The sequence below is a fragment of the Ctenopharyngodon idella genome, chromosome 14 (genome assembly GCF_019924925.1).
Source record: "Ctenopharyngodon idella isolate HZGC_01 chromosome 14, HZGC01, whole genome shotgun sequence".
Lineage (NCBI taxonomy): Eukaryota > Metazoa > Chordata > Actinopteri > Cypriniformes > Xenocyprididae > Ctenopharyngodon > Ctenopharyngodon idella.
Window position 1 is genome coordinate 25,169,358 of NC_067233.1, and position 25,942 is coordinate 25,195,299.

The window sequence follows — 25,942 nt, forward strand, 5'->3', positions numbered from 1 at the left end:
TACAGAAATTGAATAAAGTTATCAAACACTTTACAGTCTTCACTGCATAAATTATAAATTAAATATAGTTTAATCCTTATTAAAGCTACAATTTTCTCTGTTACCTTTGTTCTTTGATTAACATTAATGACAGACATCACAGCAACTGGTTTATTAGGCTGCTGTGACTTAAGCCCAAGTATTCTTCACTTTTTAAGTGTACGCGAGGGTCAGCATACTGTGCACGACATGAATTGTCATCATCAGAAGAGTATGAGCATACTGTACACGCACTGCTGGATTTTTGTAACAACGCGTACTTTGTACGCTCAGGTTGCATGTGCATAAATTTTTTTTGCAGTATTCACATGGGTTGTAACTCGTGATTGCTCAAAATTGCAAATGCGTCGAACGCCTGTGTATGCGTACAAGTCAAAAGAAGTAGGCTATACTTTGCAAAGCTGTGCATTTGACTGTGCACATACGCCCACGTACGCGTAAAAAAAACGAAGTATACTTTGGGCTTAAGACCTGCCGCTGCTGAACATGACGCAACTCTTTACAACTCTTTAAGTTCATCTAAGATGTTATTTAACTCATTTAAGACTGCTCTTATAAGTATATTTAGGATATTTTGGCATGATTCTGTGTATTGTTTGTTCAAGCGTGAAAGAGAACTCGATATTGGCGCGTGTCTTTCTGTGCACACGAGTCAAGTGTGTGTCACAGAGACACGATATTCACAGTTTGTCTTGTGGCGCTTGAATGGTTTAAAAGCATTTGAGTGAATAGGACCATAATCATATAATGTAACGCTAGCCAAATTATGACGGAAAAAATGTATGCTGCGTTAAATATTTTTAACGCATTAAACTAAAAAAAAATTAATCGCATGCGTTAACGCGTTAATATTGACAGCCCTAATACAAAATATATACAACTGGTTGTCTAAATCATCGAATAAATCTCTCAGGAAAGGAAAAGGTATGCATTTATGCACCATTGGAGTGGGGGAGGGCGGAAGAGGCATAAACATGGGATGAAAGGAGACTTTACTGTACATTATGGAGGTTTGACAGCTGCCAAGCACCAGTAAGCCTAAATGTGTGCCTATTCTGAAAATAAGCACATTAAAACGCTACTGCCTTGAAAAACAAGCCCAAATTCACTTATAAAAGCACATGGAAACATTGTTCTGTTAGGATGAATAGCGGTTGTCTGAAAAAAAAAATCAGTGAACAGATTTTAAATGTTTATGTGTCTGGAAAAGGCTGGTATTGACATTTTCTTCAGTAAAAAGCAGAATAAAAGTGCTGAAAGGTGAATACTGTTGTAAATTAAAGAGATTGAAAAAAAAAAAAGCACATTAAATCACCCATTCATAACATGACACTTTTATTACAGGACACTGAGGCAAATCAACAGATAACTAATGTCTTTACAAATTGGAGCATTTCAGGTTTCACAGCAGACTAACACTAAGTCCTGATTTAAACCCATTAAACATTATATTTCTAGGATGACAGAATCAACTGTGCCTTGTGCTTTTCAAACCTGTGTCCTGGATTGAGACCATGTCATGTCTCAAACCAGCATTTACAGAATATTGTGCTTTAAACGTATGCAGAACACCGTACACATCAATTGGAGGGCGATCATCTAACATCTCTCAAATACAAGTCTATATGGAGATGGAAATGCACAATGCTCACTGACATTTGATACGCAGCCTACGGCAGATGGAAAGATCATTCCCCGAGTCTGGGATGACGCTCTGCCATAAACAAAATCTTGGAACCATTTTCAGCACGTGGATTAAACTACTGGCTCAACGCCATGGCTATTTCCATTTAAAAATAAATCTTGCTATGCTCAAACTTAGACTAGAATTAATCTGTGTCAACAAGATCAGTTCTTAAAAGGATAGTTCACCCAAAAATGAAAATTATCCCATGATTTACTCACCCTCAAGCCATTCTAGGTGTATTTGACTATTTTCTTTCAGACGAACACAATCAGAGATATACTTAAAAATATCCTGGCTCTTCCAAGCTTTATAATGGTAGTAAAGGGGGAGCCAGATTTTGAAGCCCAAAAAAATTCATCCATCCATTAAAAAGAATAATCCATACGGCTCCAGCAGGTTAATAAAGGCCTTTAGAAGCGAAACGGTGCATTTTTGTAAGAAAAATGTCCATATTTAAAACTTTATAAATTCAAATAACTAGCTTCCAGCGGACGACCGCACACATACTGCACAAGGCGACTTGTGCCAAATGAGTAACCCCTGACGCGATGTATGATGTAGGATGTAGGAGTAGCATAAGCTTAGACGCCTCTCGCGGTTCAAACAAATAGGGCTGTGCAACACACTCAAGCTCCTCTTCTCTTATATTGAAATCTTCTGACATTTCTCTTTAAAAATTATCGTTTTAGACTTCTAATTCATGACCAGTGTTTTGTTTTGCTCTATCCTCTGTGCTTCTGCTTCCGTCACTACATCATGCGTCGGGTCAGAGTTACTCTTCCGCTGCAAATTGACGCGTTTTAAATATGGATATGCTTCTTACAAAAACCCATTGCTTCACTTCAGAAGGCCTTAATAAACCCCCTGGAGCCGTTTGGATTACTTTTATGATGGATGGATGCACTTTTTTGGCTTCAAAATGTTGACAACCATTATAAAGCTTGGAGGAGCAAGGATATTTTTAAATATATCTCCGATTGTGGTATTTCTCCAATTCTGTTTGACTGAAAGAAGAAAGTCATATACACCTAGGATGGATTGAGGGTGAGTAAATCATGGGATCATTTTCATTTTTGGGTGAACTAACCCTTTAAAGATGATTTCCCATTAATGTTTTGCAGTGAGATAAACTGTAAAGGAACCAACGAGAGCTGGATCATGGACATACATCTTTGGAAGTCAACTTGCACTGTATTATAATACAATGCAAGTTGACTATAAGTTAAGGGTTCTGGTGCTAATCTTCATCTCGTCTGGCCCTGGAACCAACAATTGGCTTTTTATGAATAATTTGTAGCAACACTTTTTTCCTTCTTTTTTTGTGATCTCAAATAAAATTTCCTTCACAAAAGGCTCTATAGAAATTCACATTAAAGAAAAGAGTGTGTACAGAAGCACACACACACAAACACTTTAGAACATGAATGGCACTTAACAGAATGTCATAGCAAAAGTGGCCCAGACAATAGACAATTTCTATGCATCATTCTGAGAAACTTCACATACAGAAGAACCAGTGCAGAGATGATGTTCATAGTGGCCCATCATATAAATGCAACAATTAGGTCATTTAAAGGGGTGGAATGAGAAGAAAATGCATCTATTATATTATATATCTGTGCTTATTTTACATTGCAGATATAAAACTGCAATATCCTCTCTTAGATTATGTGTAGTGTATTCATCGTACCTTCCAATTCTAGCTTCATGATTCTCAGCAAATATAAAGTTATATTTTTAAATATTTAAATATATTTATATATATATTATGACTGTCAATTTAATAGTAATTTACTAATTCATTAAAAATGAACATTTAATCACCAAACTTACCCAAGAGCAAGCAGCACAGAATGAGTAAAGAGCCGCTCACACAGGACATGTTTTTTGCCTTCAAGATGGCGCAACTGAATGGAACTGAATGAAAGACACAAAGTGATTTTGTGATATACTGAAAAAACAGGTATGACAGATAAGACAATGCAAAGGCCAAAGACATCCATCTAGAACAAGTGTACATTAACCAAAAAATACAAAATGCCGCATACGGAACGCATCCCATGTGAACAGCCTACAGTAGACTTTGGGGCTTTTCTTAGCAAATACTTATATATGTAATTGCAATCTGAAGAATTAATCAGCATATGGTAATTTGAATACCTTTTTTTAATTGTTTGGTAGCCCTAATATATGTATATAAAAGACCATTTCATCTACATCTAAATTCACCTCTGAAACTAGGTTGGTAGAGACAACCGCATTTACATTAAATCTGCATTGTTTGTATAGAACCAAACGGAACAACTAGTTAACGCACAGTGAAGCCTCTCTCTTTTGAACACCACAAGGATTTATCTGTACTCCCACTTTGGCTAGATCACCAAAGATAGTCGGTCAGTTCAGTATTTTAAAGAGATATACTATGAGCCCTGTTTGCAGACCTTCTGAACAATGAAAAGGTTCATTTAAATGGAATAGCTCTTCATCAAAAAGTTCTCCGTCACTACTTTTGGAAAGGTTTTTAAGGTCTAGTTCAAAGATATGAATGGTGTTGTCAATCTAGACAAAAATGGAACAAAGTGGAACATGTTTTGTTGGCAAGTTTCTGTTTTCCGATACTCATTGTTTGGTTTCTCACTGTGAATCATGGCCTTTAAGGACTGATGGACAATCTATTGTGTGAGATTGTGAATAGGTTGGACTGTTTAAAACAGTCCCCTGTCCTGAGTTTCCCTTATAGGCCATATTTCTGAAGTAGTTCTGATTGCCACTGCCGTTTGCGCTCTGGGAACGCCGGGGGGATCTTGATCTTTCGGAAATCTCGGATACACTGTTTCATTTCCTCCTCTGCACAGGGCCTCTCCAGAGTCTTCCTCCGGGTTAGACCGCTTCCCCCACCTTCCCGTAGACCCACTCCGCTGGTGAGGGACTGAAACAGCTCGCTGTTTCTCCTCTTATCCGGCAGCTCCATCCACTGCACGGAGGAACCTTTCTTTGGCGGTCGGCCGAGAGTAAGAGTGCTCGGAGGCCGAGATACAGAGTGGAGGGCACCACAAGGAGCCAGGGAGCCCCCCACGACCTCACCACGAGACACCAGGATGGGGCCCCCGTCCTGGGGAGATGTGGCCTCTGAGTGGGTCTCAGAGCTGGATGTGGAGAGCTCGTTCAACGAGGCTCCGCTCTCACTGGCCTTATCCAGCAGTTTCTCAGACTTGGGCTCCTCACGCTCCAGTTTAGGGGATGCTGACTTGCAGGCAGGTCCTGGTGGATAGATAAAGAAAAAATTAGCTGATAAAACAATTGAAACCTCTAGAGGCCAATGGCAAAGTCTCACAGACTGAATTGATGAAATGCTAAGCTCCTTTGTGTTAGCGTGTGCAATAAATCACACCAGTTTCATTGCTTCTACTCTTTACATTGGTTTTGTTATACATACACTGCAAAAAAAATTGTCTTGTGCAGTAAAAAAGATCTATCTATCTCTCTATCTACAAATTTAAGCAGAAAGTCACTCAAATTAACTAAAGAACTAGGTTCTGTTCCAAAGCCTTGTGAGGTGCCTCACTGCCTACATAGGCAACAGGAAATGTAACATCATGAGTGACTGATTTGGAACCTTCTACATATAGGTAACATCACAGAGTTTGCAGCTAGCATGTGGCAAGGTAATGGCATAATCACTGTTGCCAAGTTCACTGTTAATTCACAATTCCACTGTTTTCCCGTGGAATTGGGCTACTTTTAAGTTGTTGTCGTGGGCAAACATTTTCTTTTCCGCAGGTTGATTTCCACCCCCGTATGTACGATTTGGGCACTCCAACACCCCCAAAACAGCCCCCAGATGAACAAATTCAGTGGAGAATTTAGCCACCCAATGGAGAAAATCACACTGGGCTATTTTTGGGCTAATTTTGACTGGCCATTGGGCTTCTTTTGATGCACAGACCTGGCAACCCTGGGCATGATGCACAAAGCATAAAATACACTACACACAAAAAGGGTAAATGTTAATTCAACTGATTTTATCAATATATGTTTCAATATGGACTGAATTAAAAGTATGTGCATTGCTTTTGCTTCATCTGTTATCTTGAATTAAGTTTTTCCACTGAGATTTTTCCTTCCCCATACAAGAATACATGAGATGTTACCTTTGGCCAAATAAGATATCTTAAAATGCAACATAATGTTGCTGCCTACTTTTTGAAACGTACTGCTGGGATTGTGATTATGATGCCATAGGTCTAGGTAGGCAGCTCACGACATAAACGGAACAGAATATATCTCTAATTAAAAATAGATTGCTATCCTCTTTCAGAAATGTGTGGCATTTCAATATAATGCTGTTAAAGGCTCATTTTTCAAAGCATTATGTCTTATCAACCCACAAAAATGGAGTCATTCAGTACAGATAGCCTATCTGTTTTTATGCACAACACAGCCCTTACTGCTTTCCCTCTTAACCACAGATTTAAGGAGCCTGTGAGAGGATGTCATGCATGTATTCTGAGATAGAGGGGTTCTCAGTTATGTAATTCAGCCTCAAGCAAACACCAAAGCACTTGGGTCTGGGTCAAAAACATGGAAATATTGTCCATAAATGGTAACTTACTGCACTTCAGTGCAATATCAAGGCCTCAGTGGTGATTACACACATAAGAAATATGTTCAAAGGACATGGAACTTCTTTACACTGTACAGATTAAGTAAATGTCTTAATTCGCCCATAAGAAGCCTTTGCTTTCCAGGCTTCAAAGCTCTTTGAGACAGCTTTTGATTTTCTTGGTCTGCAAAAGAAAATTTTGAAATCAAAAATGAAGCTTTACAACTGGCCAACACAGCTAACGCAACTAACTACATCTAATCGCTTGTCTATTATCTCTGTATTGGCTCATAATGATGAAATAATACATTTTTGCAGAGAATCAGGAGCCAGCTGTAACTGCATGCTTCAGCAAGTCTCTTAATGTGATGCAGAGGAGCTGCTAATTGGTGATTAAATGTGGATATGCAGGCATAGCTGAAAACAGACTCCATCAGTTGCTTTTCAGGACAGATCTTTGAAGGAGACCATCTGGGAACAGGACACCTGACCATTGGTTGGATACAGATCCCAGACAATCAGTCCTTTGGGACAAGGAGGCGCAAAACTCAACGCACACCACAGGTAAACTAAAATGTATACAGTACTGTATGTATTTCACACTCACAAAAATAAAATAGTTTAAATAGCAAATATTCAAAGTTGAGTACAAGTTAAGCTCAATCAACAAAAAATCTGGGTTACAGTGAGACACTCACAAGTGAAGTGAATGAGGCCAATGCATAAATGTCCCAATGCTACAATATACAGCCACAAGATGTAAACATTATATGTTAACATGATTTTAATGTAAAAAATTCTGCTTAAATCCTCCAAAAATTTGACCCATTATTTTGTTTTTTAAATAATCAACCTAAGTACAAATTAAGTACAGCTTAACCTGTACTTAAAGGAATAGTTCACCCAAAAATGAAAACTATCCCATGATTTACTCACCCTTAAGTCATCCTAGGTGTATATGACTATCTTCTTTCAGACAAATACGATCAGAGATATATTTAAAAATATCCTTAGCCCTTATCTACATTCTGCATACAGTCGTCCACCGGAAGCTAGTTATTTGAATTTATAAAGTTTTAATTATGGATTTTTTTCTTACAAAAACGAATCGATTCGCTTCAGAAGGCCTTTATTAACCCCCTGAAAATAAATGACTGAGTAATGCTTTGAAAGCAGCAAAGAGTCCTAGTAGTTATACTTTTCAGAGTCAACATACAGTGGGTACGGAAAGTATTCAGACCCCCTTAAATTTTTCACTCTTTGTTATATTGCAGCCATTTGCTAAAATCATTTAAGTTCATTTTTTTTCCTCATTAATGTACACACAGCACCCCATATTGACAGAAAAACACAGAATTGTTGACATTTTTGCAGATTTATTAAAGAAGAAAAACTGAAATATCACATGGTCCTAAGTATTCAGACCCTTCGCTCAGTATTTAGTAGAAGCACCCTTTTGATCTAATACAGCCATGAGTCTTTTTGGGAAAGATGCAACAAGTTTTTCACACCTGGATTTGGGGATCCTCTGCCATTTCTCCTTGCAGATCCTCTCCAGTTCTGTCAGGTTGGATGGTAACCGTTGGTGGACAGCCATTTTTAGGTCTCTCCAGAGATGCTCAATTGGGTTTAAGTCAGGGCTCTGGCTGGGCCATTCAAGAACAGTCACGGAGTTGTTGTGAAGCCACTCCTTCGTTATTTTAGCTGTGTTCTTAGGGTCATTGTCTTGTTGGAAGGTAAACCTTCGGCCCAGTCTGAGGTCCTGAGCACTCTGGAGAAGGTTTTCATCCAGGATATCCCTGTACTTGGCCGCATTCATCTTTCCCTCGATTGCAATCAGTCGTCCTGTCCCTGCAGCTGAAAGACACCCCCACAGCATGATGCTGCCACCACCATGCTTCACTGTTGGGACTGTATTGGACAGGTGATGAGCAGTGCCTGGTTTTCTCCACACATACCGCTTAGAATTAAGGCCAAAAAGTTCTATCTTGGTCTCATCAGACCAGAGAATCTTATTTCTCACCATCTTTAGCAAACTCCATGAGGGCTTTCATGTGTCTTGCACTGAGGAGAGGCTTCCGTCGGGCCACTCTGCCATAAAGCCCCGACTGGTGGAGGGCTGCAGTGATGGTTGACTTTCTACAACTTTCTCCCATCTCCCGACTGCATCTCTGGAGCTCAGCCACAGTGATCTTTGGGTTCTTCTTTACCTCTCTCACCAAGGCTCTTCTCCCCCTGATAGCTCAGTTTGGCTGGACGGCAGCTCTAGGAAGGGTTCTGGTCGTCCCAAACATCTTCCATTTAAGGATTATGGAGGCCACTGTGCTCTTAGGAACCTTAAGTGCAGCAGAATTTTTTTTGTAACCTTGGCCAGATCTGTGCCTTGCCACAATTCTGTCTCTGAGCTCTTCAGGCAGTTCCTTTGACCTCATGATTCTCATTTGCTCTGACATGCACTGTGAGCTGTAAGGTCTTATATAGACAGGTGTGTGGCTTTCCTAATCAAGTCCAATCAGTATAATCAAACACAGCTGGACTCAAATGAAGGTGTAGAACCATCTCAAGGATGATCAGAAGAAATGGACAGCACCCGAGTTAAATATATGAGTGTCACAGCAAAGGGTCTGAATACTTAGGACCATGTGATATTTCAGTTTTTCTTTTTTAGTAAATCTGCAAAAATGTCAACAATTCTGTGTTTTTCTGTCAATATGGGGTGCTGTGTGTACATTAATGAGAAAAAAAATGAACTTAAATGATTTTAGCAAATGGCTGCAATATAACAAAGATTGAAAAATTTAAGGGGGTCTGAATACTTTCCGTACCCACTGTACATACAGAGTATACTTGTAGTAGTCTCTGCATATTCAGGTGAGATAAGAAAAATACGGAGCCCCGCACATGACATGCAAGAAAAAAAAATTAAATCGTGCGCACGATTTACTAATTCGTCCCCTCGATTTACTAAATCGTGCGCACGATTTACTATTTTGTTCCCTCGACTTATAAATCATGTGCATGATTTATAAATCGAGGGAATGTAATAGTAAATAGTGCGCATGTTTTAGTAAATCGAGGGAACGAATTAATAAATCATGCGCACGATTTAGCCTACCATTTTTTTCCTGCATGTCATGTCCAGGGCTCCGTAGAAAAAAGTATTTAATAATAAAAAAAGTGCACCAGCGTTGCCAGATATTACAAGAAAAGTAAGCGGGCTGGTCTGGCAAAAGAAAAACTTGAAAGAAACTGCCTGAAATGAGCAAATCGGGTCATCCAAAAAAAAAACAAAAAAAAAAAAAAAGGGTGAAGAGGGTGAAGATGGGAATAAAGGGGCTGCCCATGTTTATAAGTGACTATGGAAAAACAAGCTCAAAGTCTTATAATATAATCTGTCAAGGCAACACCAAATGCCCCCCATATACTTCACGCGAAATTAAACAAACTATATCTAGTGATGGCTGATTTCAGAACACTGCTTCGGAGCGTTATGAATCTTTTGAGTCGAATCAGTGATTCAGGTCACGTATCAAACTGCTGAAATCACGTGACTTTGGCACTCCGAATCACTGATTTGATTCGTAAAGCTCCGAAGCTTCATGAAGCAGTGTTTTGAAATCGGCCATCACTAGATATATTGTTAAAGTCGTTATTTTTTTTTTTTTTTTTTTGGTGCACAAAAAATATTCTAGTCGCTTTATAATATTAAGGTAGAAGCACTGAACTCACATGAACTGATTTAAATATGTTTTTAGTACCTTTATGGATCTTGAGAGAGGAAGTACCATTGCTGCTATGCAGGCCTCACTGAGCCATCGGATTTAATCAAAAATATCTTAATTTGTGTTCCGAATGAACGAAGGACTTACGGGTGTAGAACGACATGAGGGTGAGTAATAAATTACATTATTTTCATTTTTGGGTGAACTATCCCTTTAAGTAAAGATGTTAAAAACCTGAGATTGTTGAGTAAGCCAACTCCAAAATCGATCGCCAAAGGACCACATACAACCTTCATGCTGTAAACTGCATAGCTGCGTATCTGAAGCAGCAGCGTATCCATTTGCTGAGGTCAAGGGGCTGCAGATGCAGCTGTAAAGAGCTCAGCATGACCTTATTAAACCCAACAGATGTTCCCTCTACACTCCCCTGCTATTCTGAATTAGCATGAGCGCTGGAACGTTCCAGAACGTCCTCCGATTTTGTGCATTTCAGGTTTAACCGGCCGTTGTGAAGTCATTCTGTGTGATTGGATGGTTTTAAAACGAATATCCTGCTATTAAATAACATATGGTGAGTTGATCATTAAGGCACATGTGGCGAGTTAGAGGCATTTTAACAGCCTGTTCATCCTACTTGCTCCTGTTGCTTCATAATCTCTACAACAGCAATAACCATCAGGGCCTCCAGCAAATGAGCTAGCTGGGCTAATGAATGGCTTCAAAATGCACACACACTTCCCATCTCTCTTGGAAAACAATTACACATGTAGATCCACAGATTAGCTCTTACTGGTGTGTCTCACACATGTGTGGCTCAAAGGAAACAGTAATAGCTTCTCTCCTTTGAGTAAATACAGTCTATATCAAACTGTCATCTGGTCAATGAAATGCATAAAAATGCATAAATAAGCAGAGGTGATACCTGTGCTGGATCTATTCAGGTGAATAAATGTCCCATCGTAAAACATCTCCAAACTAGGCCGTGAGCTGTGACACATGGAGGTCAGACTGATAAATAATAGAACATAAAGTACTAAAACTGCTGTTCCATAACAAACTGTTCTGTCATTCAAGAATGCAACTTCTTAGTTTGAAATCGCTAACTTCATTTAAAACCTATTATTTTTAATTTTCAGTATACCCAGCATGTTCTATCACAAACCTTGCTGTTTCAGAGATACTCTGACCCAGTCGCCTTGCCCTAAAAATCTGGCCCTTGTCAGAATCACTCAGATCTTTATTCCTGGCCATTTCTCCTGGATCCAACATGTTGATTATGAGAACTGATTGTTTGCTTACCATCTAATCTACATGTACACTCTAAAAAATGCTGGCTTAAAAACAACCCAAGTTGGGTTGAAAATGGACAAATCCAGCGGTTGGGTTAAATGTTTGCCCAACCTGCTGGGTAGTTTTATTTAACTCAACTATTGTTTAAAAACAATATTGCTTACAATATTGTATTGCTTGCTTAAAGTGAACCCAAAATATTTTGGAAATTAACATTTATTAATAAGTTTAATGAATGATAATTAAACAATAAACATTTATTAAATTACTTCTTAATAAATGTTCACCTTTTGATTATTATTGTTGCCTCTAGTAATTATGTGTCTGATTTATTTTGAACTATTTTGGGTTCATTTTAAGCCAGCCATATAGTAATTTTTAAACAATAGTTGGGTTAATAAAATAAAATAAAACTGCCCAGCACATTGGGCAAGCATTTAACCCAACCGCTGGGTTTTGTCCATTTTACACAGGAAATGATCAATGATATTCTCTTCACATGCGACTAGTTATATTTTAAATATATATATCTGTATACAAATGCACACACACGCACACACACACACACACACACACACACACAGATTGCCCCACAAAAGGTCATCATGTATTACATTATTTAATTCTTTTTTAAATTATTTCTTTATTTTTTTGTAGCCAAGACCTATGTCTGTACAGAAATTGACTTTAAAAAGTAAGCAAACTCTAAGGGATATTCATTAAAATAAAAAAGTGTGACAACCAGCCTCGGTCACTCTATAATAGATAAATATGAATAACATAATAATAAAAAAAATAAATAAACAAATGCACCAAATGATCCTTGTACTAATGTGAAACCACACACATTGAGGTTGGATAATGACTGCTGAAAATGTTAATTATCCTCTCAGCTGTCAGAATGCTGTTGGCACAGAGACACAGGTTTATCCCTCATTCTGCCCTCATGAAATGAAGACCAATTAGCTCTGGCAGAGACATGAACCGCTTTAGAGGGATCCTTTCTTTTTAGAAGGATTCTGACGACTCATTCAGCTCTCATAATAGACAGTTCTTCCAATATCTCGAGTGAAGTTGTTTTCTTGAATTACTGGGCTAGAACAGAACAGTCCCCCCAAAATCTATCAGTTTTTTTTATTTTTTATTATTATTGTAGCCCAAAATAACAATGTGCAAAATTCAATACTGTAGATACTGTAAATGTGTGAGTGCATATATATATATATATATATATATACACTGCTCAAATATATACACTGCTCAAAAAAAATAATTAAAGGAACACTTTGAAAACACATCAGATCTCAATGGGGAAAAACATCATGCTGGATATCTATACTGATATAGACTGGGTAACGTGTTAGGAATGAAAGGATGCCACATTGTTTGATGGAAATGAAAATGATCAACCTACAGAGGACTGAATTCAAAGACACCCCAAAAATCAAAGTGAAAAAATGATGCAGCAGATTAGTCCATTTTGCTGAAATTTCATTGCAGCAACTCAAAATGGTACTCAGTAGTTTGTATGGCCCCCACGTGCTTGTATGCATGCCTGACAATGTCGGGGCATGCTCCTAATGAGACGACGGATGGTGTCCTGGGGTGTTTCCTCCCAGATCTGGACTAGGGGCATCACTGAGCTCCTGGACAGTCTGAGGTGCAACCTGGCGGCGTCGGATGGACCGAAACATAATGTCCCAGAGGTGTTCTATTGGATTTAGGTCAGGTGAGCGTGGGGGCCATTCAATGGTATCAATTCCTTCATCCTCCAGGAACTGCCTGCATACTCTTGCCACATGAGGTCGGGCATTGTTGTGCACCAGGAGGAACCCAGGACACACTACATCAGCGCAGGGTCTGACAATGGGTCCAAGGATTTCATCCCTATACCTAATGGCAGTCAGGGTGCCATTGTCTTGCCTGTAGAGGTCTGTGCATCCCTCCATGTATATACCTCCCCAGATCATCACTGACCCACCACCAGGTCATGCTGAACGTTATGAATGTTACAGGCAGCATAACATTCTCCATGGCTTCTTCAGAGCCTTTCACATCTGTCACATGTGCTCAGGGTGAAGTGTTTATATATATATATATATATATATATATATATATATAGTCTTTAAGTCTTGCCAATTTTAACATTCAAGCGATTTTAAACCATTTAAGCACAAGAAGACACAAAAGAGAACTCAATTCAGTTCTCACAACAGCTTACGAGAACAGAATTGAGTTCTTTTTCATAGTCTATTGCGCCTAAATGGTCAAATACACAGAAAATTATGTAAAAATACCCGTCTTGGCAAGTATTCACGTAAACAGTTGGTTATGACTGTTTATAAAGAAAACGCATGTGTGACAGTATATTGGATCTGTGCATTTGGTCTTAAAGTGACAGCAGCCTGATATACCTGCTTCTGTCTGTGTTAAAGCACAGAGTGGATCATAGGGGCAAGTCGGCGCAGACCACAAAACGTTCGGACACATTTGAATTCTACAAATAATGCTATTTTTTAACGCAATACGGAGGAGAAACGGTTAGAGATTATGAGGAAAACTGGGTTTTACGAGCTCAACGGCTCTGGCCGAGCTGTGATCTAGGCGAAACGCTACTGGCTATTTTGAAAAAAAGAGGTGGGGCTTCTAGATATATCATTGGACATTACATCAACACAGTAAATAAAGCTGTACATTCCAAGGCACTTCAGTGGCCCTTTAAGCTATTGCATAACAAAATTCCATAGCACCATCTAGAGTTGTATGCTTTCAAATGTCTGTATCTTCCTAAAAATAGAAATATAAATCAACACCCAACTATATAAATTTTAAAAACACAGATACATTGAGTGAGGAAACATTTAGATGAGATGATTGTAATTTTTAAAAATGTCTAAAAAAAATCCCCCCTCAAAAATTCCCCCCATAAGAGTCACCTATATAATATATTATATTTATTGTGTAATTAAATATATTTTCAATACTGTATCAAAAATTACATATAAAAATGTGTGTATATTAGTCTGAATTAGTCTGATACTAATGTAAAAGCATTCCAGGAATGCCACAAAAACATTTAGCAATTGCTGGAAGATTTCAGAATCGAGGAATGAAACTATAACCCTCTCTGTGTGCATCTGTTTAGCATTTCTCGGCGGTACCAGGCCGCCACAACTGAACGCACCCTGACCTTTGCCTGGGGAGAATGGATTATTGGAGGGAGAAAGAGAGAGACACGGGGAAAAAAGACAAGTTGAACACAATGGCTTATATATCATTGAGATGCACAGAGCATTTCTGCAGAAGGAATAGAAAAGGATTGAAGAGAAGCAAAAATCTGATAGGGATTTCAATAAGGCCATAATCCTACTGGGGAAACACAGGATCACAGGATTCTAGCCGTCAGCTGGGAGGCCAAACAGCAGGGCATGAGAACTACAGGAAGTGACCTTCAGGAATGACTTGCACAGATAAAAGTATGTTTAGGTGGTGATAATGCAATAGATTGGCGTATGTTATGATATAATCGTGATGACTATGATAAAACGATCCAATCGGATTCTGTTCCACTGGAAGCAGGAAACAGATTGTGCTTTATCTTGATGTCATTGTGAAGCTGATAATGCCAGAGGGACTGGGACAAAATATACGGTAATTAAAATTCCATGCAATAAAATGTACAATTTCTTCTATTATAATTGCAAGGCAAACATCACCATCACATTTACTATATAAAAGGAATAAGGGGTACAAGGGATTTAAACAACCCTTTAAAACTAGATTTACATATTGGAGTGTAACCACCTTTGAAATGCCATAGGAACCACCTGGAATACTGTAGCAAGTTACCACATAGCTACGTGCTAAAAACCATTTAGAACACTTTTGCATGAACAAACATTACTTTAGATTCATTTTAATGCATTTATAAGCTACAAAGTTACCCAAAAGCTACCCACTGGTTAAAAAACTCAATGTAAATGTACTTCACTACAATTAACTTCATGACCTGCACAGAGAAGCAGCAGATGTCCTCCTCACATGCAATAGTTTCTCTGGGGACCAAATCATGTCCTAGAAATAATTAGCATGAAAACATTGTAAACATATTGTGTGTGCTCATGTTTCCACCACAATCACTGCCATAGAAATCTCTCCATCCTCTTTGCACATTAACTCTCATTTTTTCTTGCAAACCTCAAAGGAGAGAAGCGTTTATTTCTGATGAGATATTTTTGTTGACACAGATGCCCACGATTTACGCTTTTCAGTTTCATCCGCCTCGTTAAGCATGATGGAACAAACTGTAAATAATACAACTACGGCGTCTTGTTTTCACTTACTTTTTATAACAGGACATTGCAACGACTCTATTGCCTGAAATGAATATAATATGATGAAATTTGAGCTCACTCACACAGACGGGTTCTGATCAGTCAGCAGGGAAAAAACAATGCTAAATGCAAATAATAAAAGGCAGCTAACCATATGATTGTGAATAAATAGGGTCATCAACTTTGAGGGAGGAAAAAATGCTCTCCATATCTTTTGTTCATGTCAAAGGCTATGGATAAAAATCAAACTATATTTTTGTGAAAATGTCACTTGATAGATCTTAGTGAAAATACACGCACAAACAAAATTTTGACATATTTTGCTATACTGAAATCCATTTTTCAGGATTCTGCTGATTTCCTTCATAAATTCACCATATTCTGTACTATTTAAATAAAGAAATTGAACTAAATTTTGTAAATTAATATAGAGAATGTTTGAAACATGCATTCAAAAGTAAGTGTTTTTCATTTCTCTATAGGCAGGAACACACCAAGCCAACGCCGACGAACTAGTGGCGACGAAAGCAGACTGTGGGGTTGGCTCACGTCGGCAGCGTCTGGGTCCAAAGTGCCCTGACACACCAAACCGACGCTCAACAGCCGACAGCCAAGTAGCACGTCCGTTCTGCGCATGCGTAAGATGAAATGCCATTCTGTACCAGCAGGTGGCAGTAGCTGAACAGCCAATCAGAATGATCAGATGGCCCGACGAGCTCCGATGCCAATTTAGCATGTCGAATCGCCTGAAAAAAAGCCAACGAAGACCAACTTCAGCCGACGGTGCGGAACACACTGAGAAAACTTAGTCGGCCAATGAACAAGAACTGCCCGATGGCTGACCGTCGGCTTGGTGTGTTCCTGCCTAAAGTCGCTGTGGATAAGAGTCTGCCAAATGCATAAATGTTAATGTAAACATGACTAATATATGTATTTATTTATTTATTTTATTTCAATATGAGGCATATTAGGCCTAGTTCCCACAATAAACACATTTAAATTAACTTCTTCAAAACCATTCAATATAACCTAAACATTTTTCTTAAGGATTGCAGACAACATCATTTAACGGCAGCTTCAAGAAAGACTGAAACAAGAAAGACGAAAAACAGAACACAACTCCGCCATCATTTGATCCGTCCCCATGGCTTCGCACAGAAATGAAGAGGGAATTTACAAGGACTCAAATCTAATTGACAACCATCTGGACAACATTACAGAGTCTGTAGAGCAAATTTACAATCAACAATTAATGAAAGTAAAGAAATGAAACAGAAGGACTTTGAAATTGCTGTTGGGGATGCCTGTAATAATTGTGCACAATAAGACATGTATTAAAAAAGTGCATGACACTCCATGGTAGACTCTCCATGACTGCCTGCCTATTTGAGTTTGGCAACAGAGCTATAAAATTTTCAATATTTTATTCAATATATCTTGAGTGTATCTCTAATATATCTTGAAATTAATCATAAATTTGCTCTGAAATGGTTTACAATTTCTTTTCCCCCAATCAGAGGATCTATCATTTCGAAGAAAAGGTAAATTCAGACTGCAAGATATTAACAAGCAAAAATAGTTTTTCCAACACTATTTCATTAAACAGATTTTTTTTTTTTTAAATAATTTACAGTATATACAATATTACATTAAGGGTCAAAAGTACTAAGGCCCAATCCCATTTCTACCCCTTACCCCTTCCCTTCCCTTTCCCCTACCCCTTCGTTTTGCGCGTTCATGTGAAGGGGTAGGGGTGTCTCGATTCTCTTTTGGCTGGAGTGGTAGGGGTTAGGGGAAGGGCCAGTAAGCCCTTCAAATGAAGATTTTTCGGGACCACACTTCGAACGAAGGGGTATGAGAAATTTACCTACAGAAACCGACTACCGTGCTGCTAGAATGCGTGTTTGAATGATGTGAACACAAATTAATAATACAGTTAAAAGAAATATCTGGTCATCCTTCATAACGCAGTCGTTATTTATATCTCGTATCGTCTGTAAACCCTTGCGTTACCAAGGCAACAACTGACTCGTTTGTATTACATTGCAATGAGCTCTGTTATCGCAGCACCACAGAAGAAAATGAAACCATATCCGTACTGGTCCGCTCGGCACGGAATGGAACGGTTAAACAAAACAGCTTGGCCTGATGGAAAAGCGGCTCCACCAGTCTTGTACGTTCTGTATCATTCTGTATCGTCTTGGGAAACTCGATGGCTTATACGTTTTCTAAATGAAACCGAGCGCTGTTTTCAAAATACAGCGCAAAACAACTTTGGGAGTGAGTAATCTGTTAAACGTGCTCGCGCCTGATTTCTGTTGATATGCAGACTTTATTGCTGTTCATACTGGTTAAATGTTACAGAACACTAATGAAAGAAACTAGGTATGATGACGTGTGTAATGCTGTAGTAGTGGTGTCCCATTTCTTAGGGGAATATTTTCACCCCTACACCTTGCCACTATGTTTCAAGGGGCAAGGGGAAGGGTGAAGGGCTAGGCGAAGGGGTATAAAATAGAATTGGGATTGGGCCTAAGTCTGTACAAGTCGGTACTAAAAAAAAAAAAAAAAAAAAAAAAGTTGATGGTACCAGCATTTCTGAAGTACCAGTAGAACCGAATACCGGGTATATTCGGTACCCGTTGATAGTCGCTGCTTTCAAACAATCTCATTCGTGTTTGTTTGAACACTCTGAGAATCAAAGGCTTCTATTTATAGCATTTTTACAAGCATTGAGCATTGTAGCCAATCAGAATCATTTATGTTGAGCGCATGAACGCAGCAGCCTATCCAGGGTTTCTACACATTTTTCTACACATTTTTCCAGACTCAAATTTGCAAACTTACCTGTAGATTTTTCAGATCATATTTAAAGAATTAGTTTACTTTCAAATGAAAATGACGCCAAGCTTTACTCACCCTCAAGCCATCCTAGGTGTATATGACTTTCTTTTTTCTGATAAACATAATCAGAGAAATATTAATAAATATCCTGACACATCCAAGCTTTATAATGGCAGTAAGCGTTACCAAACGAGTATGAGCTGAAGAAAGCTCATCCACATCCATCCATCATAAACATATTCCACACGGCTCCAGGAGGTTAATAAAGGCCTTCTGAAGCGATGTGTTTGTCTAAAAAATATATCCATATTTAACAAGTTATGAAGTAAAATATCTAGCTTCCGCAGGCCGCCTTCCGTATTCAAGTTGCGAAGAAAGTGTAAAACTCTAGCAGTTCAAAAAGCTTATGCTACGTCTTACGCCTTCCCTATTCAATTTACAGAAAAAGTGTAACTGATGTGACGCCAGTTTACACTTTCTTCTGTGGCACACACACGCTTTCTTCTGTGGCACACACACATTCTTTTAGTGAGGTTCAAAAGAGATTCGCTTATGGTAAAGACAAACAGTATTGCGGTATTGTCAGTCATGTTCATCAATCACTAAACCATCAATTAATTTTTTGTCATGAAAACACTCTGCTTGTAAGACAAATTTATTTTTAGAAACTCTTAATTTTATATTTTAGAAAACTGTATAGGGGCAATAGTCATGAAACACATATTTATAACCAAAAAAGTGTAAACACGATTTAAACAAGAAATTCATATAAGGAGAGTTTTCGCGAGAGTGCAGAATTCAGGGAGACAGCTTTAGTGATTATAAAGGGAGGGCTCTTCTCTTGCTTTCTGCTTATTACCTATTCACAATCTGTACAGTACACTTTTCAGTACACTGCAAAGTTTCTGGATTGACAATCGTATTTAAATGCACGATTGAATCGGAAACTGTGATGATTGACAGTAATAATCAACAGACGAGACAAAACGGGACATTTTTCAAAGTACTTAATTCAACAGTTTTTGCTCTGTTACCAAAATTGGTAATGACAACTGTGAAATTTTACTGGTATTGGTACAGACTACTGAAATTTTTATACTGTAACAACCCTAATTACATTATTTACCAACATATACAGGGAGTCCAGCAATCTGAGATCATTTTGTCTTCTCCAATATAATATAATTTATTGTATTATTTCCAGGTTTCATTGTGTTCTCAGACTTTTGGACCCCAATGTATGTGAACTTAAACATTTCATATGTGAAAACGCCAGCAAACACCATTTTAAATTGGATTAGGAAGCGTTGAGTAATAATAGCGATTTCTTTCATATAAATCTAAGTTGAAGTTTCAGGCTGAGAAGTTGACACTAAAGCCAAGTGAACTCTACAAGACTGAAGCTCATCACTGTCAGACTCACAGTGGTTTGTTTTGTACCATGTCGGAGCGCACACTATACAAAACAACACTACCCTCGACTGAAGCTACAATCCCAGCATTCATTGTCACACAAACTCATGCACACAGAAACAGGAGAGTTTATTCTTGACATGTCAACAAGCAACAAGGAGGAAGAGCTTGCAGTCATGTTTATACAGAGTCACAGAATAGGGAGAAAAAAGAAAAAGAAAAGATGAAAATATAGATGAGTCTGCTTCGGGAAATGTGCAGAACAGTTTGATGTTTTTTTATTTATTGTTTTAGTTCTCTTTTGCACTCTTTCACTCTCTTGCCATTTCATTACTGCTCTCATCTAACAGGACAGTATACACACTTGAAGACTAGATTTCAAACAGGTTTAAAACTTAGTCGTAGGATCTAAGGATCTGGAGAGATTCTGCATGAAGAAATGGTCTCTTGTCAGGTGTTCTCCAAACTCAGGCATTATAGGTGAAGACTCAGAGCTGTTATCCTGGCAAAAGGAGGTTGCAAAAAGTACTGAATAAAAGGGTGCCAATAATTGTGGCCAACGTGTTTTGGAGAAAAACATTTATTTCATAATGTAAAAGTTAAACCTTTTATCTATTTGCTAATGACTTTAGATCTAGATCACAGGATTGTACTGTGCACATCTTATGTCAATTTGTTTGTTTGAGGACATTCACTCTGTGAATTCTGTGCTACTTCATATTTTACATGCACTTTTTTTCATTTAGCAGATGCTTTTATCCAGAGAAACTTACAAATGAGGAACATCACATGCAATTTGTTATAAGAGCCAACAATATTCTTAATGCACAATGCCAAATTTAAAGTACAACAGCAGCGAAATGCAGAAAAGAAGAGAAATAACATTTTTACTGCACATATATATATATATATATATATATATATATTTTTTTTTTTTTTTAAAAAGATAAATATCTGTGCAAAATCTTTACCTTGCATACCTCCTTCCACAACCAGTAAAATCCACAAACCACCCAAAACAAGTCAAGGTCTTGTTGAGTCAGTAATACACAGCAGGAGCAGCAGATTCTCTCCATCTCATTCTTCACCTTGGCAAGAACATACTACGACTGAGTATTTCCAGGGAAAAGATAGTGTGGCCCTATCTAGCGCCTCAGATATGAAACTGAAAGCATTACATATGTTTCAACAGCCTGGTTCTTCTTTACTTAAAGACGAGATAGAGGCCTGCGGTAGTCAGATAAATGAGTGATGGTCGTGCCATATCTTCTACCCTGAAAAAAAAAAAGTTCTTTTGTGAGATCTGCAGCAGTAACTTTCCACTGGAATGACATTCCATTATCGGTAAGAAAGTTTTTACATTCTGACCACTAAAGTGATTGTGAACGTTTCATGGAGTGGACATACAAAACAGATTAGAGCTAAATGGTAGGTGAAGAATGTCCTTTTCTCTGTGCGAGGTTCCTTTTCTTTCCCAAATGACTTCAATTGAGCAAATTTATTGCTGCCCAGAAGCTTTTTACAATTTAGCCAGTGGGCTGAAAGAGAGGCGGTGCTTCTTATCTCTGTTCTGTTAATTAGAACCAGCGGGAGGAGCTCGGCTGCCTTTCTTATAAAACCTTTCTTTCTCATTGTCATTTATGGGCTATGCCAATAATTGAAAGTGTAGTAGAGGTAGACTGGAAAGGGGAATGAGATCAGGACATGACACGAACCTGCATCCCCATGAACCACTCTAATGTGGCCTGAGTAAATAAAGTACAAAAGGCTGTGCATTATTGTTAGGCATGATGCATAGTGGTAAAATATATTGCCCAGACAATAATAAGGGGAAGTGCATGAAAAACCTGTCTAGAAAACATTCATTACTTTTGTTGTGCAGAAATATAAAAAAAAACAAGACATAAATATCAAGACTTTAACATCGTCAGAATTAAATATCACTGCTTGCAAGGGAGCCGTAATGGAGCTTTGCTGGGCTTTCTTAGTTTCTAATTACATTATATTATACACCTATAAATCAAGACGGGTATTGTGTCTGCTGTTTGTAAATGGCTGTTACATGTGAAATAATCAGTAAATAAAGTACAAAAGGCAGTGGAACTGTTAGGCATGATGCATAGTGGTAAAATATTTTCTTTAATGCAATTTCAGCAACAGCATTATGATAAAAAATACCAATGTTAAAATGATGCATGTAATTTTTGTCTAAGTTAAAATACTTTAACTAACCCTAACCCGACACCTCTACTTCTGGCTCAACCAATGGTGCGAGTTTGGGGCAGGGCTACATGTTTTCTGAGCAATGATGGGGAAGTGCGTGAAAATCCTGTGTAAAAAACAGTCATGCCTAAATATAATATAAAGACATAAACATCAAGATTTGAATTGGCAGAATTACATATCAACGCTTGCAAGGAAGCAAAAGAAAAGTTCAAGTTTAGGTTTGAGGCTTTGATTCCATGCAAATTAAATGCTCCATCAGAGTCACTTTGCACTAAGCATGTATTCTTGATTTCGCCAAGTAATATAGATCATTTATCTAACTTTATGCTACATGTGCCACATTAGTATAGAAATCAACAGTTGTGAAGTCACATAGAGTATATCAATGCACATATTGGCTGTTTTACAACAGCTTGGAATGTGGCTCATGCAATCAGATTTTAAAGGAGTGGTTCATTGTGATTTCACTTTTTTAACTTTAGTTAGTGTGTAATGTTGCTGCTTGAGCATAAACAGTTACAGCGCTGAAAGTTCAATGCAAACGGAGATATTGTCTTTTAAATTTATGGCAGTTTAATGCCTACAAAAACGACCGGTTTGGACTACAACAAGCTTCTTCCCGGGTTGGTGACATCATAAACCCTACAATTAACATAAACACTGCCCTCGGGAACATGCAACAAAGTGGGCGAGGCCATGTCGCGTGCATACAAGTCTTCTTCATAGGGACGCTGGACTTGAACAATGAACAATGTTTAAAATTTATGTTTAATTCTGTTCCTGACAATTATAATTTAGCTGTCTGTGCTGCACATTTTACGGAAGACAGCTTCCAGAATCTACAGGAGTTCAATACTGGATTTGCACAAAGGCTATTACTGAAAGATGGAGCAGTTCCCACTTTAAAAGCAGAAGCTGCTGTTTATGGGCCCCAACCTGCAAGTATGTTTTAGTTTTTTATAAAGATATATAGTTTCTGGGACGTAAACAAAGACCAACGCGGTTTGGCTTCGCTAGCCAGTTAGCTAAATTCTATTTCATACTTCTCCAACAAACACCAACAAACTTCTATGTAATCACACCAGCGAACTTCTGTTGGTGTTTGTTGGCGTTTCTGTTATCAGTGTACAGCGGTGTTTCATTACGGCTTTTATGTTGTTTACCCACATGCTCAATCATGCTATAAATTAAACAATACCTTTACAAAAATGCTACTACTCAGTCATGTATTCAGCTACAGTAAAGCTTTAATCAGAACACTATGGGGCAGCAGTAACATTTACAAGTGACAGCATATCTAAAGACTTTGACACAAATACAAACAAAAATACTCAACATTCATGAACGTCCATTAAAAGCCGTGCTTGCAGAGGTTCTGCTTGACCCTCTTCATGCTATCTGGGTCTGATTCGGGCTCAAATTGATACGGCAATATTGACGCCATTATTTACATTTCCACTGAAGCAAAGACTAGACTTTGACCGAAGCATGCGACGTTTGCCCGTAATGGTAAGGGGTGTGCCGTTTCCGGACAACGTGAATCGTGACAACCAGAGCCACTAACAGCTTAATTTAATACACCTTAATTTAAGAAAATGCAAAAATTTAGTTCTGTATTTTCTACAAAAAGGTGTTGGTTCTTTAATTGTTTGAAAAATGCATCAACAACCATTCAGTGTGCAGGCAGAATAAAATGTCTTTACTCCTTACTTACACAGTCTTCTAAAGCCGTAGTGCTCCGGATCATGCACCTAACATCATACTGCAGAAATATCATCATAACCCAGTTCTGAAGTACAGCAGAATTACTACAGACATACGCTGTGAGAAAAACCTACTGTATATTAAGAAAACTCTGAATTTTACAGCACAATGTTCTTTTTAGGTCATTTATGGCCCCTCCATTGAGAGAACACCACAGTAGGGCAGCAGGGCGTACCTTATCATCTGCTCTTTTGTCAGAGCACTTTCTTTTTCCATTTCTTTCATTCTGAATATTCTTATTCACCCTGAGGATTAGAAATGGAGAGAGCTTTTATAAGTTCACCGGCAGATGGATGAAACTTGAGTGGGTTTTCTCAAACTGCTAGATAAAAGTCACAGTATCTGCCCTAGCAGGTTCAAGGTTTGAAATGTAGAAACTTTACTGTAAGTCTATTTTCTATGGAAGCCTGTTTTCGTCTCAGGGTAAAAAAATAAAATGTAATTGTGAGATAAAATTTCAAATAATTTTATTTAAACATCCCATTGTGAAATAAATTTGCAATTGAGAAATAAGTCCTAGTGCAATTGTGCACAAAATAAAATGTATTCCTAGCTCTGTCATGAAGCTCTAGATGGCGCAAACTGATTATATTCTCAGTGTTAACTACTTGGCACAAGCTGAATGGTTCATGTCACATCTGCAGCCAATGAGCCTGCTGCTCACAACATTTAAATGATATCACTGAAGACGTTTGCAGCATGCTTTCAGAGTTCCTCTGAAACCCTCCACCTTCCCCAGCTCCACCTGTATAGATATGCTATGGGTAATATATATATATATATATATATGTGTGTGTGTGTGTCTAAAATGCAAAATAATAGTTAAAAAAGTTGCAATTTCTGTATACAGTATAAACAGCTTGTTAAAATTAGAACATTAATTCAACAATAAATGTTAAAAAGTATTTGTTAAATGCTGTTTTATCTTATATTTATGTTTTATTTTTGTAATCTGTTTTTCCTTTTACTGTTAACTGCTTTTACAAGGGTTACCATCAATAGTGTAATTTTTTTTTTTTTTTTTTTTTTGGGTGAATTGTATTAAAACCAGACCAAAAATCACAATAATTAAATCAGGCAGAAAATGGTTTCCATATTTTATAAATAACACCAATAAAGCAGCCAAAAAAAAGCAAAGAACAACAAAAGATGTAACTACTCTCATCCAATAATGAATATGCAGCTATTCTTCTCCTTAATTTTGTCATCCTTTCACAGTATGAATTTATGCTCAAGTAATTTAGTGAGTGTAATCTCTCAACCCCAGCAGTAATTTGTTTACATGATGTGACAAAACCATTCAAACCATCCAAACACAATGACAGAACATCATCAATGTTTACACACCACAACAACCCTGTGCTTTTGACAAAGACAAACGAGCGGCCGTAATGGAGCTTTGGTGGGCTTTCTCGTTTTCTAATTACATTATATTATTTGCCTATAAATCAAGATGGACACTGTGACTGCTGTTTTTCAAATGGATTTCAAACTTGACAATCAGGTTTGGGATTATAAATGTTTTTTGTTTTGTTTTTTTGTAAGACGAGTCTTGTTTGACAAGTAAAATGTGTACATCTTCACATTTACATTTATTCATTTGGCAGATGCATTTATCCAAATCAACCTATAAGTGAGCAATGGTACATCATAAGCGATTAGTCATGTAAGGAAGCAGTCTAGTTAAGAGACATAAAAAATGCACAGTGCCTGAAATTACTTCAGTGCACAAATACAAATTGTGTGAATGTCGAATGAGTTGGAATAGATAGATAGGGAAAAAAACTAAAATCTAAAAATCCTTAGAAGAAATAAAAAGACAAAAATTAGACTATTACTACAGTAATAGAATGCAGAATGCACACTGAGAGACATTGTTGACATCTCCTTTAAAACACCAGAGAAAAAACATACATGCATCTCAGGAGAAACAACCTAAGCTGCTAGAGACTCAAACAAAACCCTCCATTTGCTTTCAGTCTAGCCTCATTGCTTTTGGAGAAAAAAAACGAAAAAAGAA

The 25,942-nt window shown here is 37.8% G+C and overlaps 1 protein-coding gene and 1 long non-coding RNA gene across 2 annotated transcripts in view; both read right to left on the bottom strand.

The window, feature by feature from the left end:
- Positions 1-1,353: 1,353 nt before the first annotated feature.
- The window catches only part of kctd8 (potassium channel tetramerization domain containing 8), a 34,514-nt gene continuing 9,925 nt past the window's right edge, over positions 1,354-25,942 (bottom strand). Inside the window, exon 2 of the mRNA XM_051918499.1 lies at positions 1,354-4,987. Within this exon, the coding sequence (XP_051774459.1) occupies positions 4,461-4,987 (527 nt within the window). The 3' untranslated portion in view covers positions 1,354-4,460. The remainder of the gene's footprint in view (positions 4,988-25,942) is intronic.
- Positions 20,045-21,200, bottom strand: LOC127525723 (uncharacterized). The gene is made up of 2 exons (XR_007933404.1): positions 20,904-21,200; positions 20,045-20,434 (listed from the first exon to the last, which is right to left on the bottom strand). It is a non-coding gene; the product is annotated as an uncharacterized LOC127525723 (long non-coding RNA).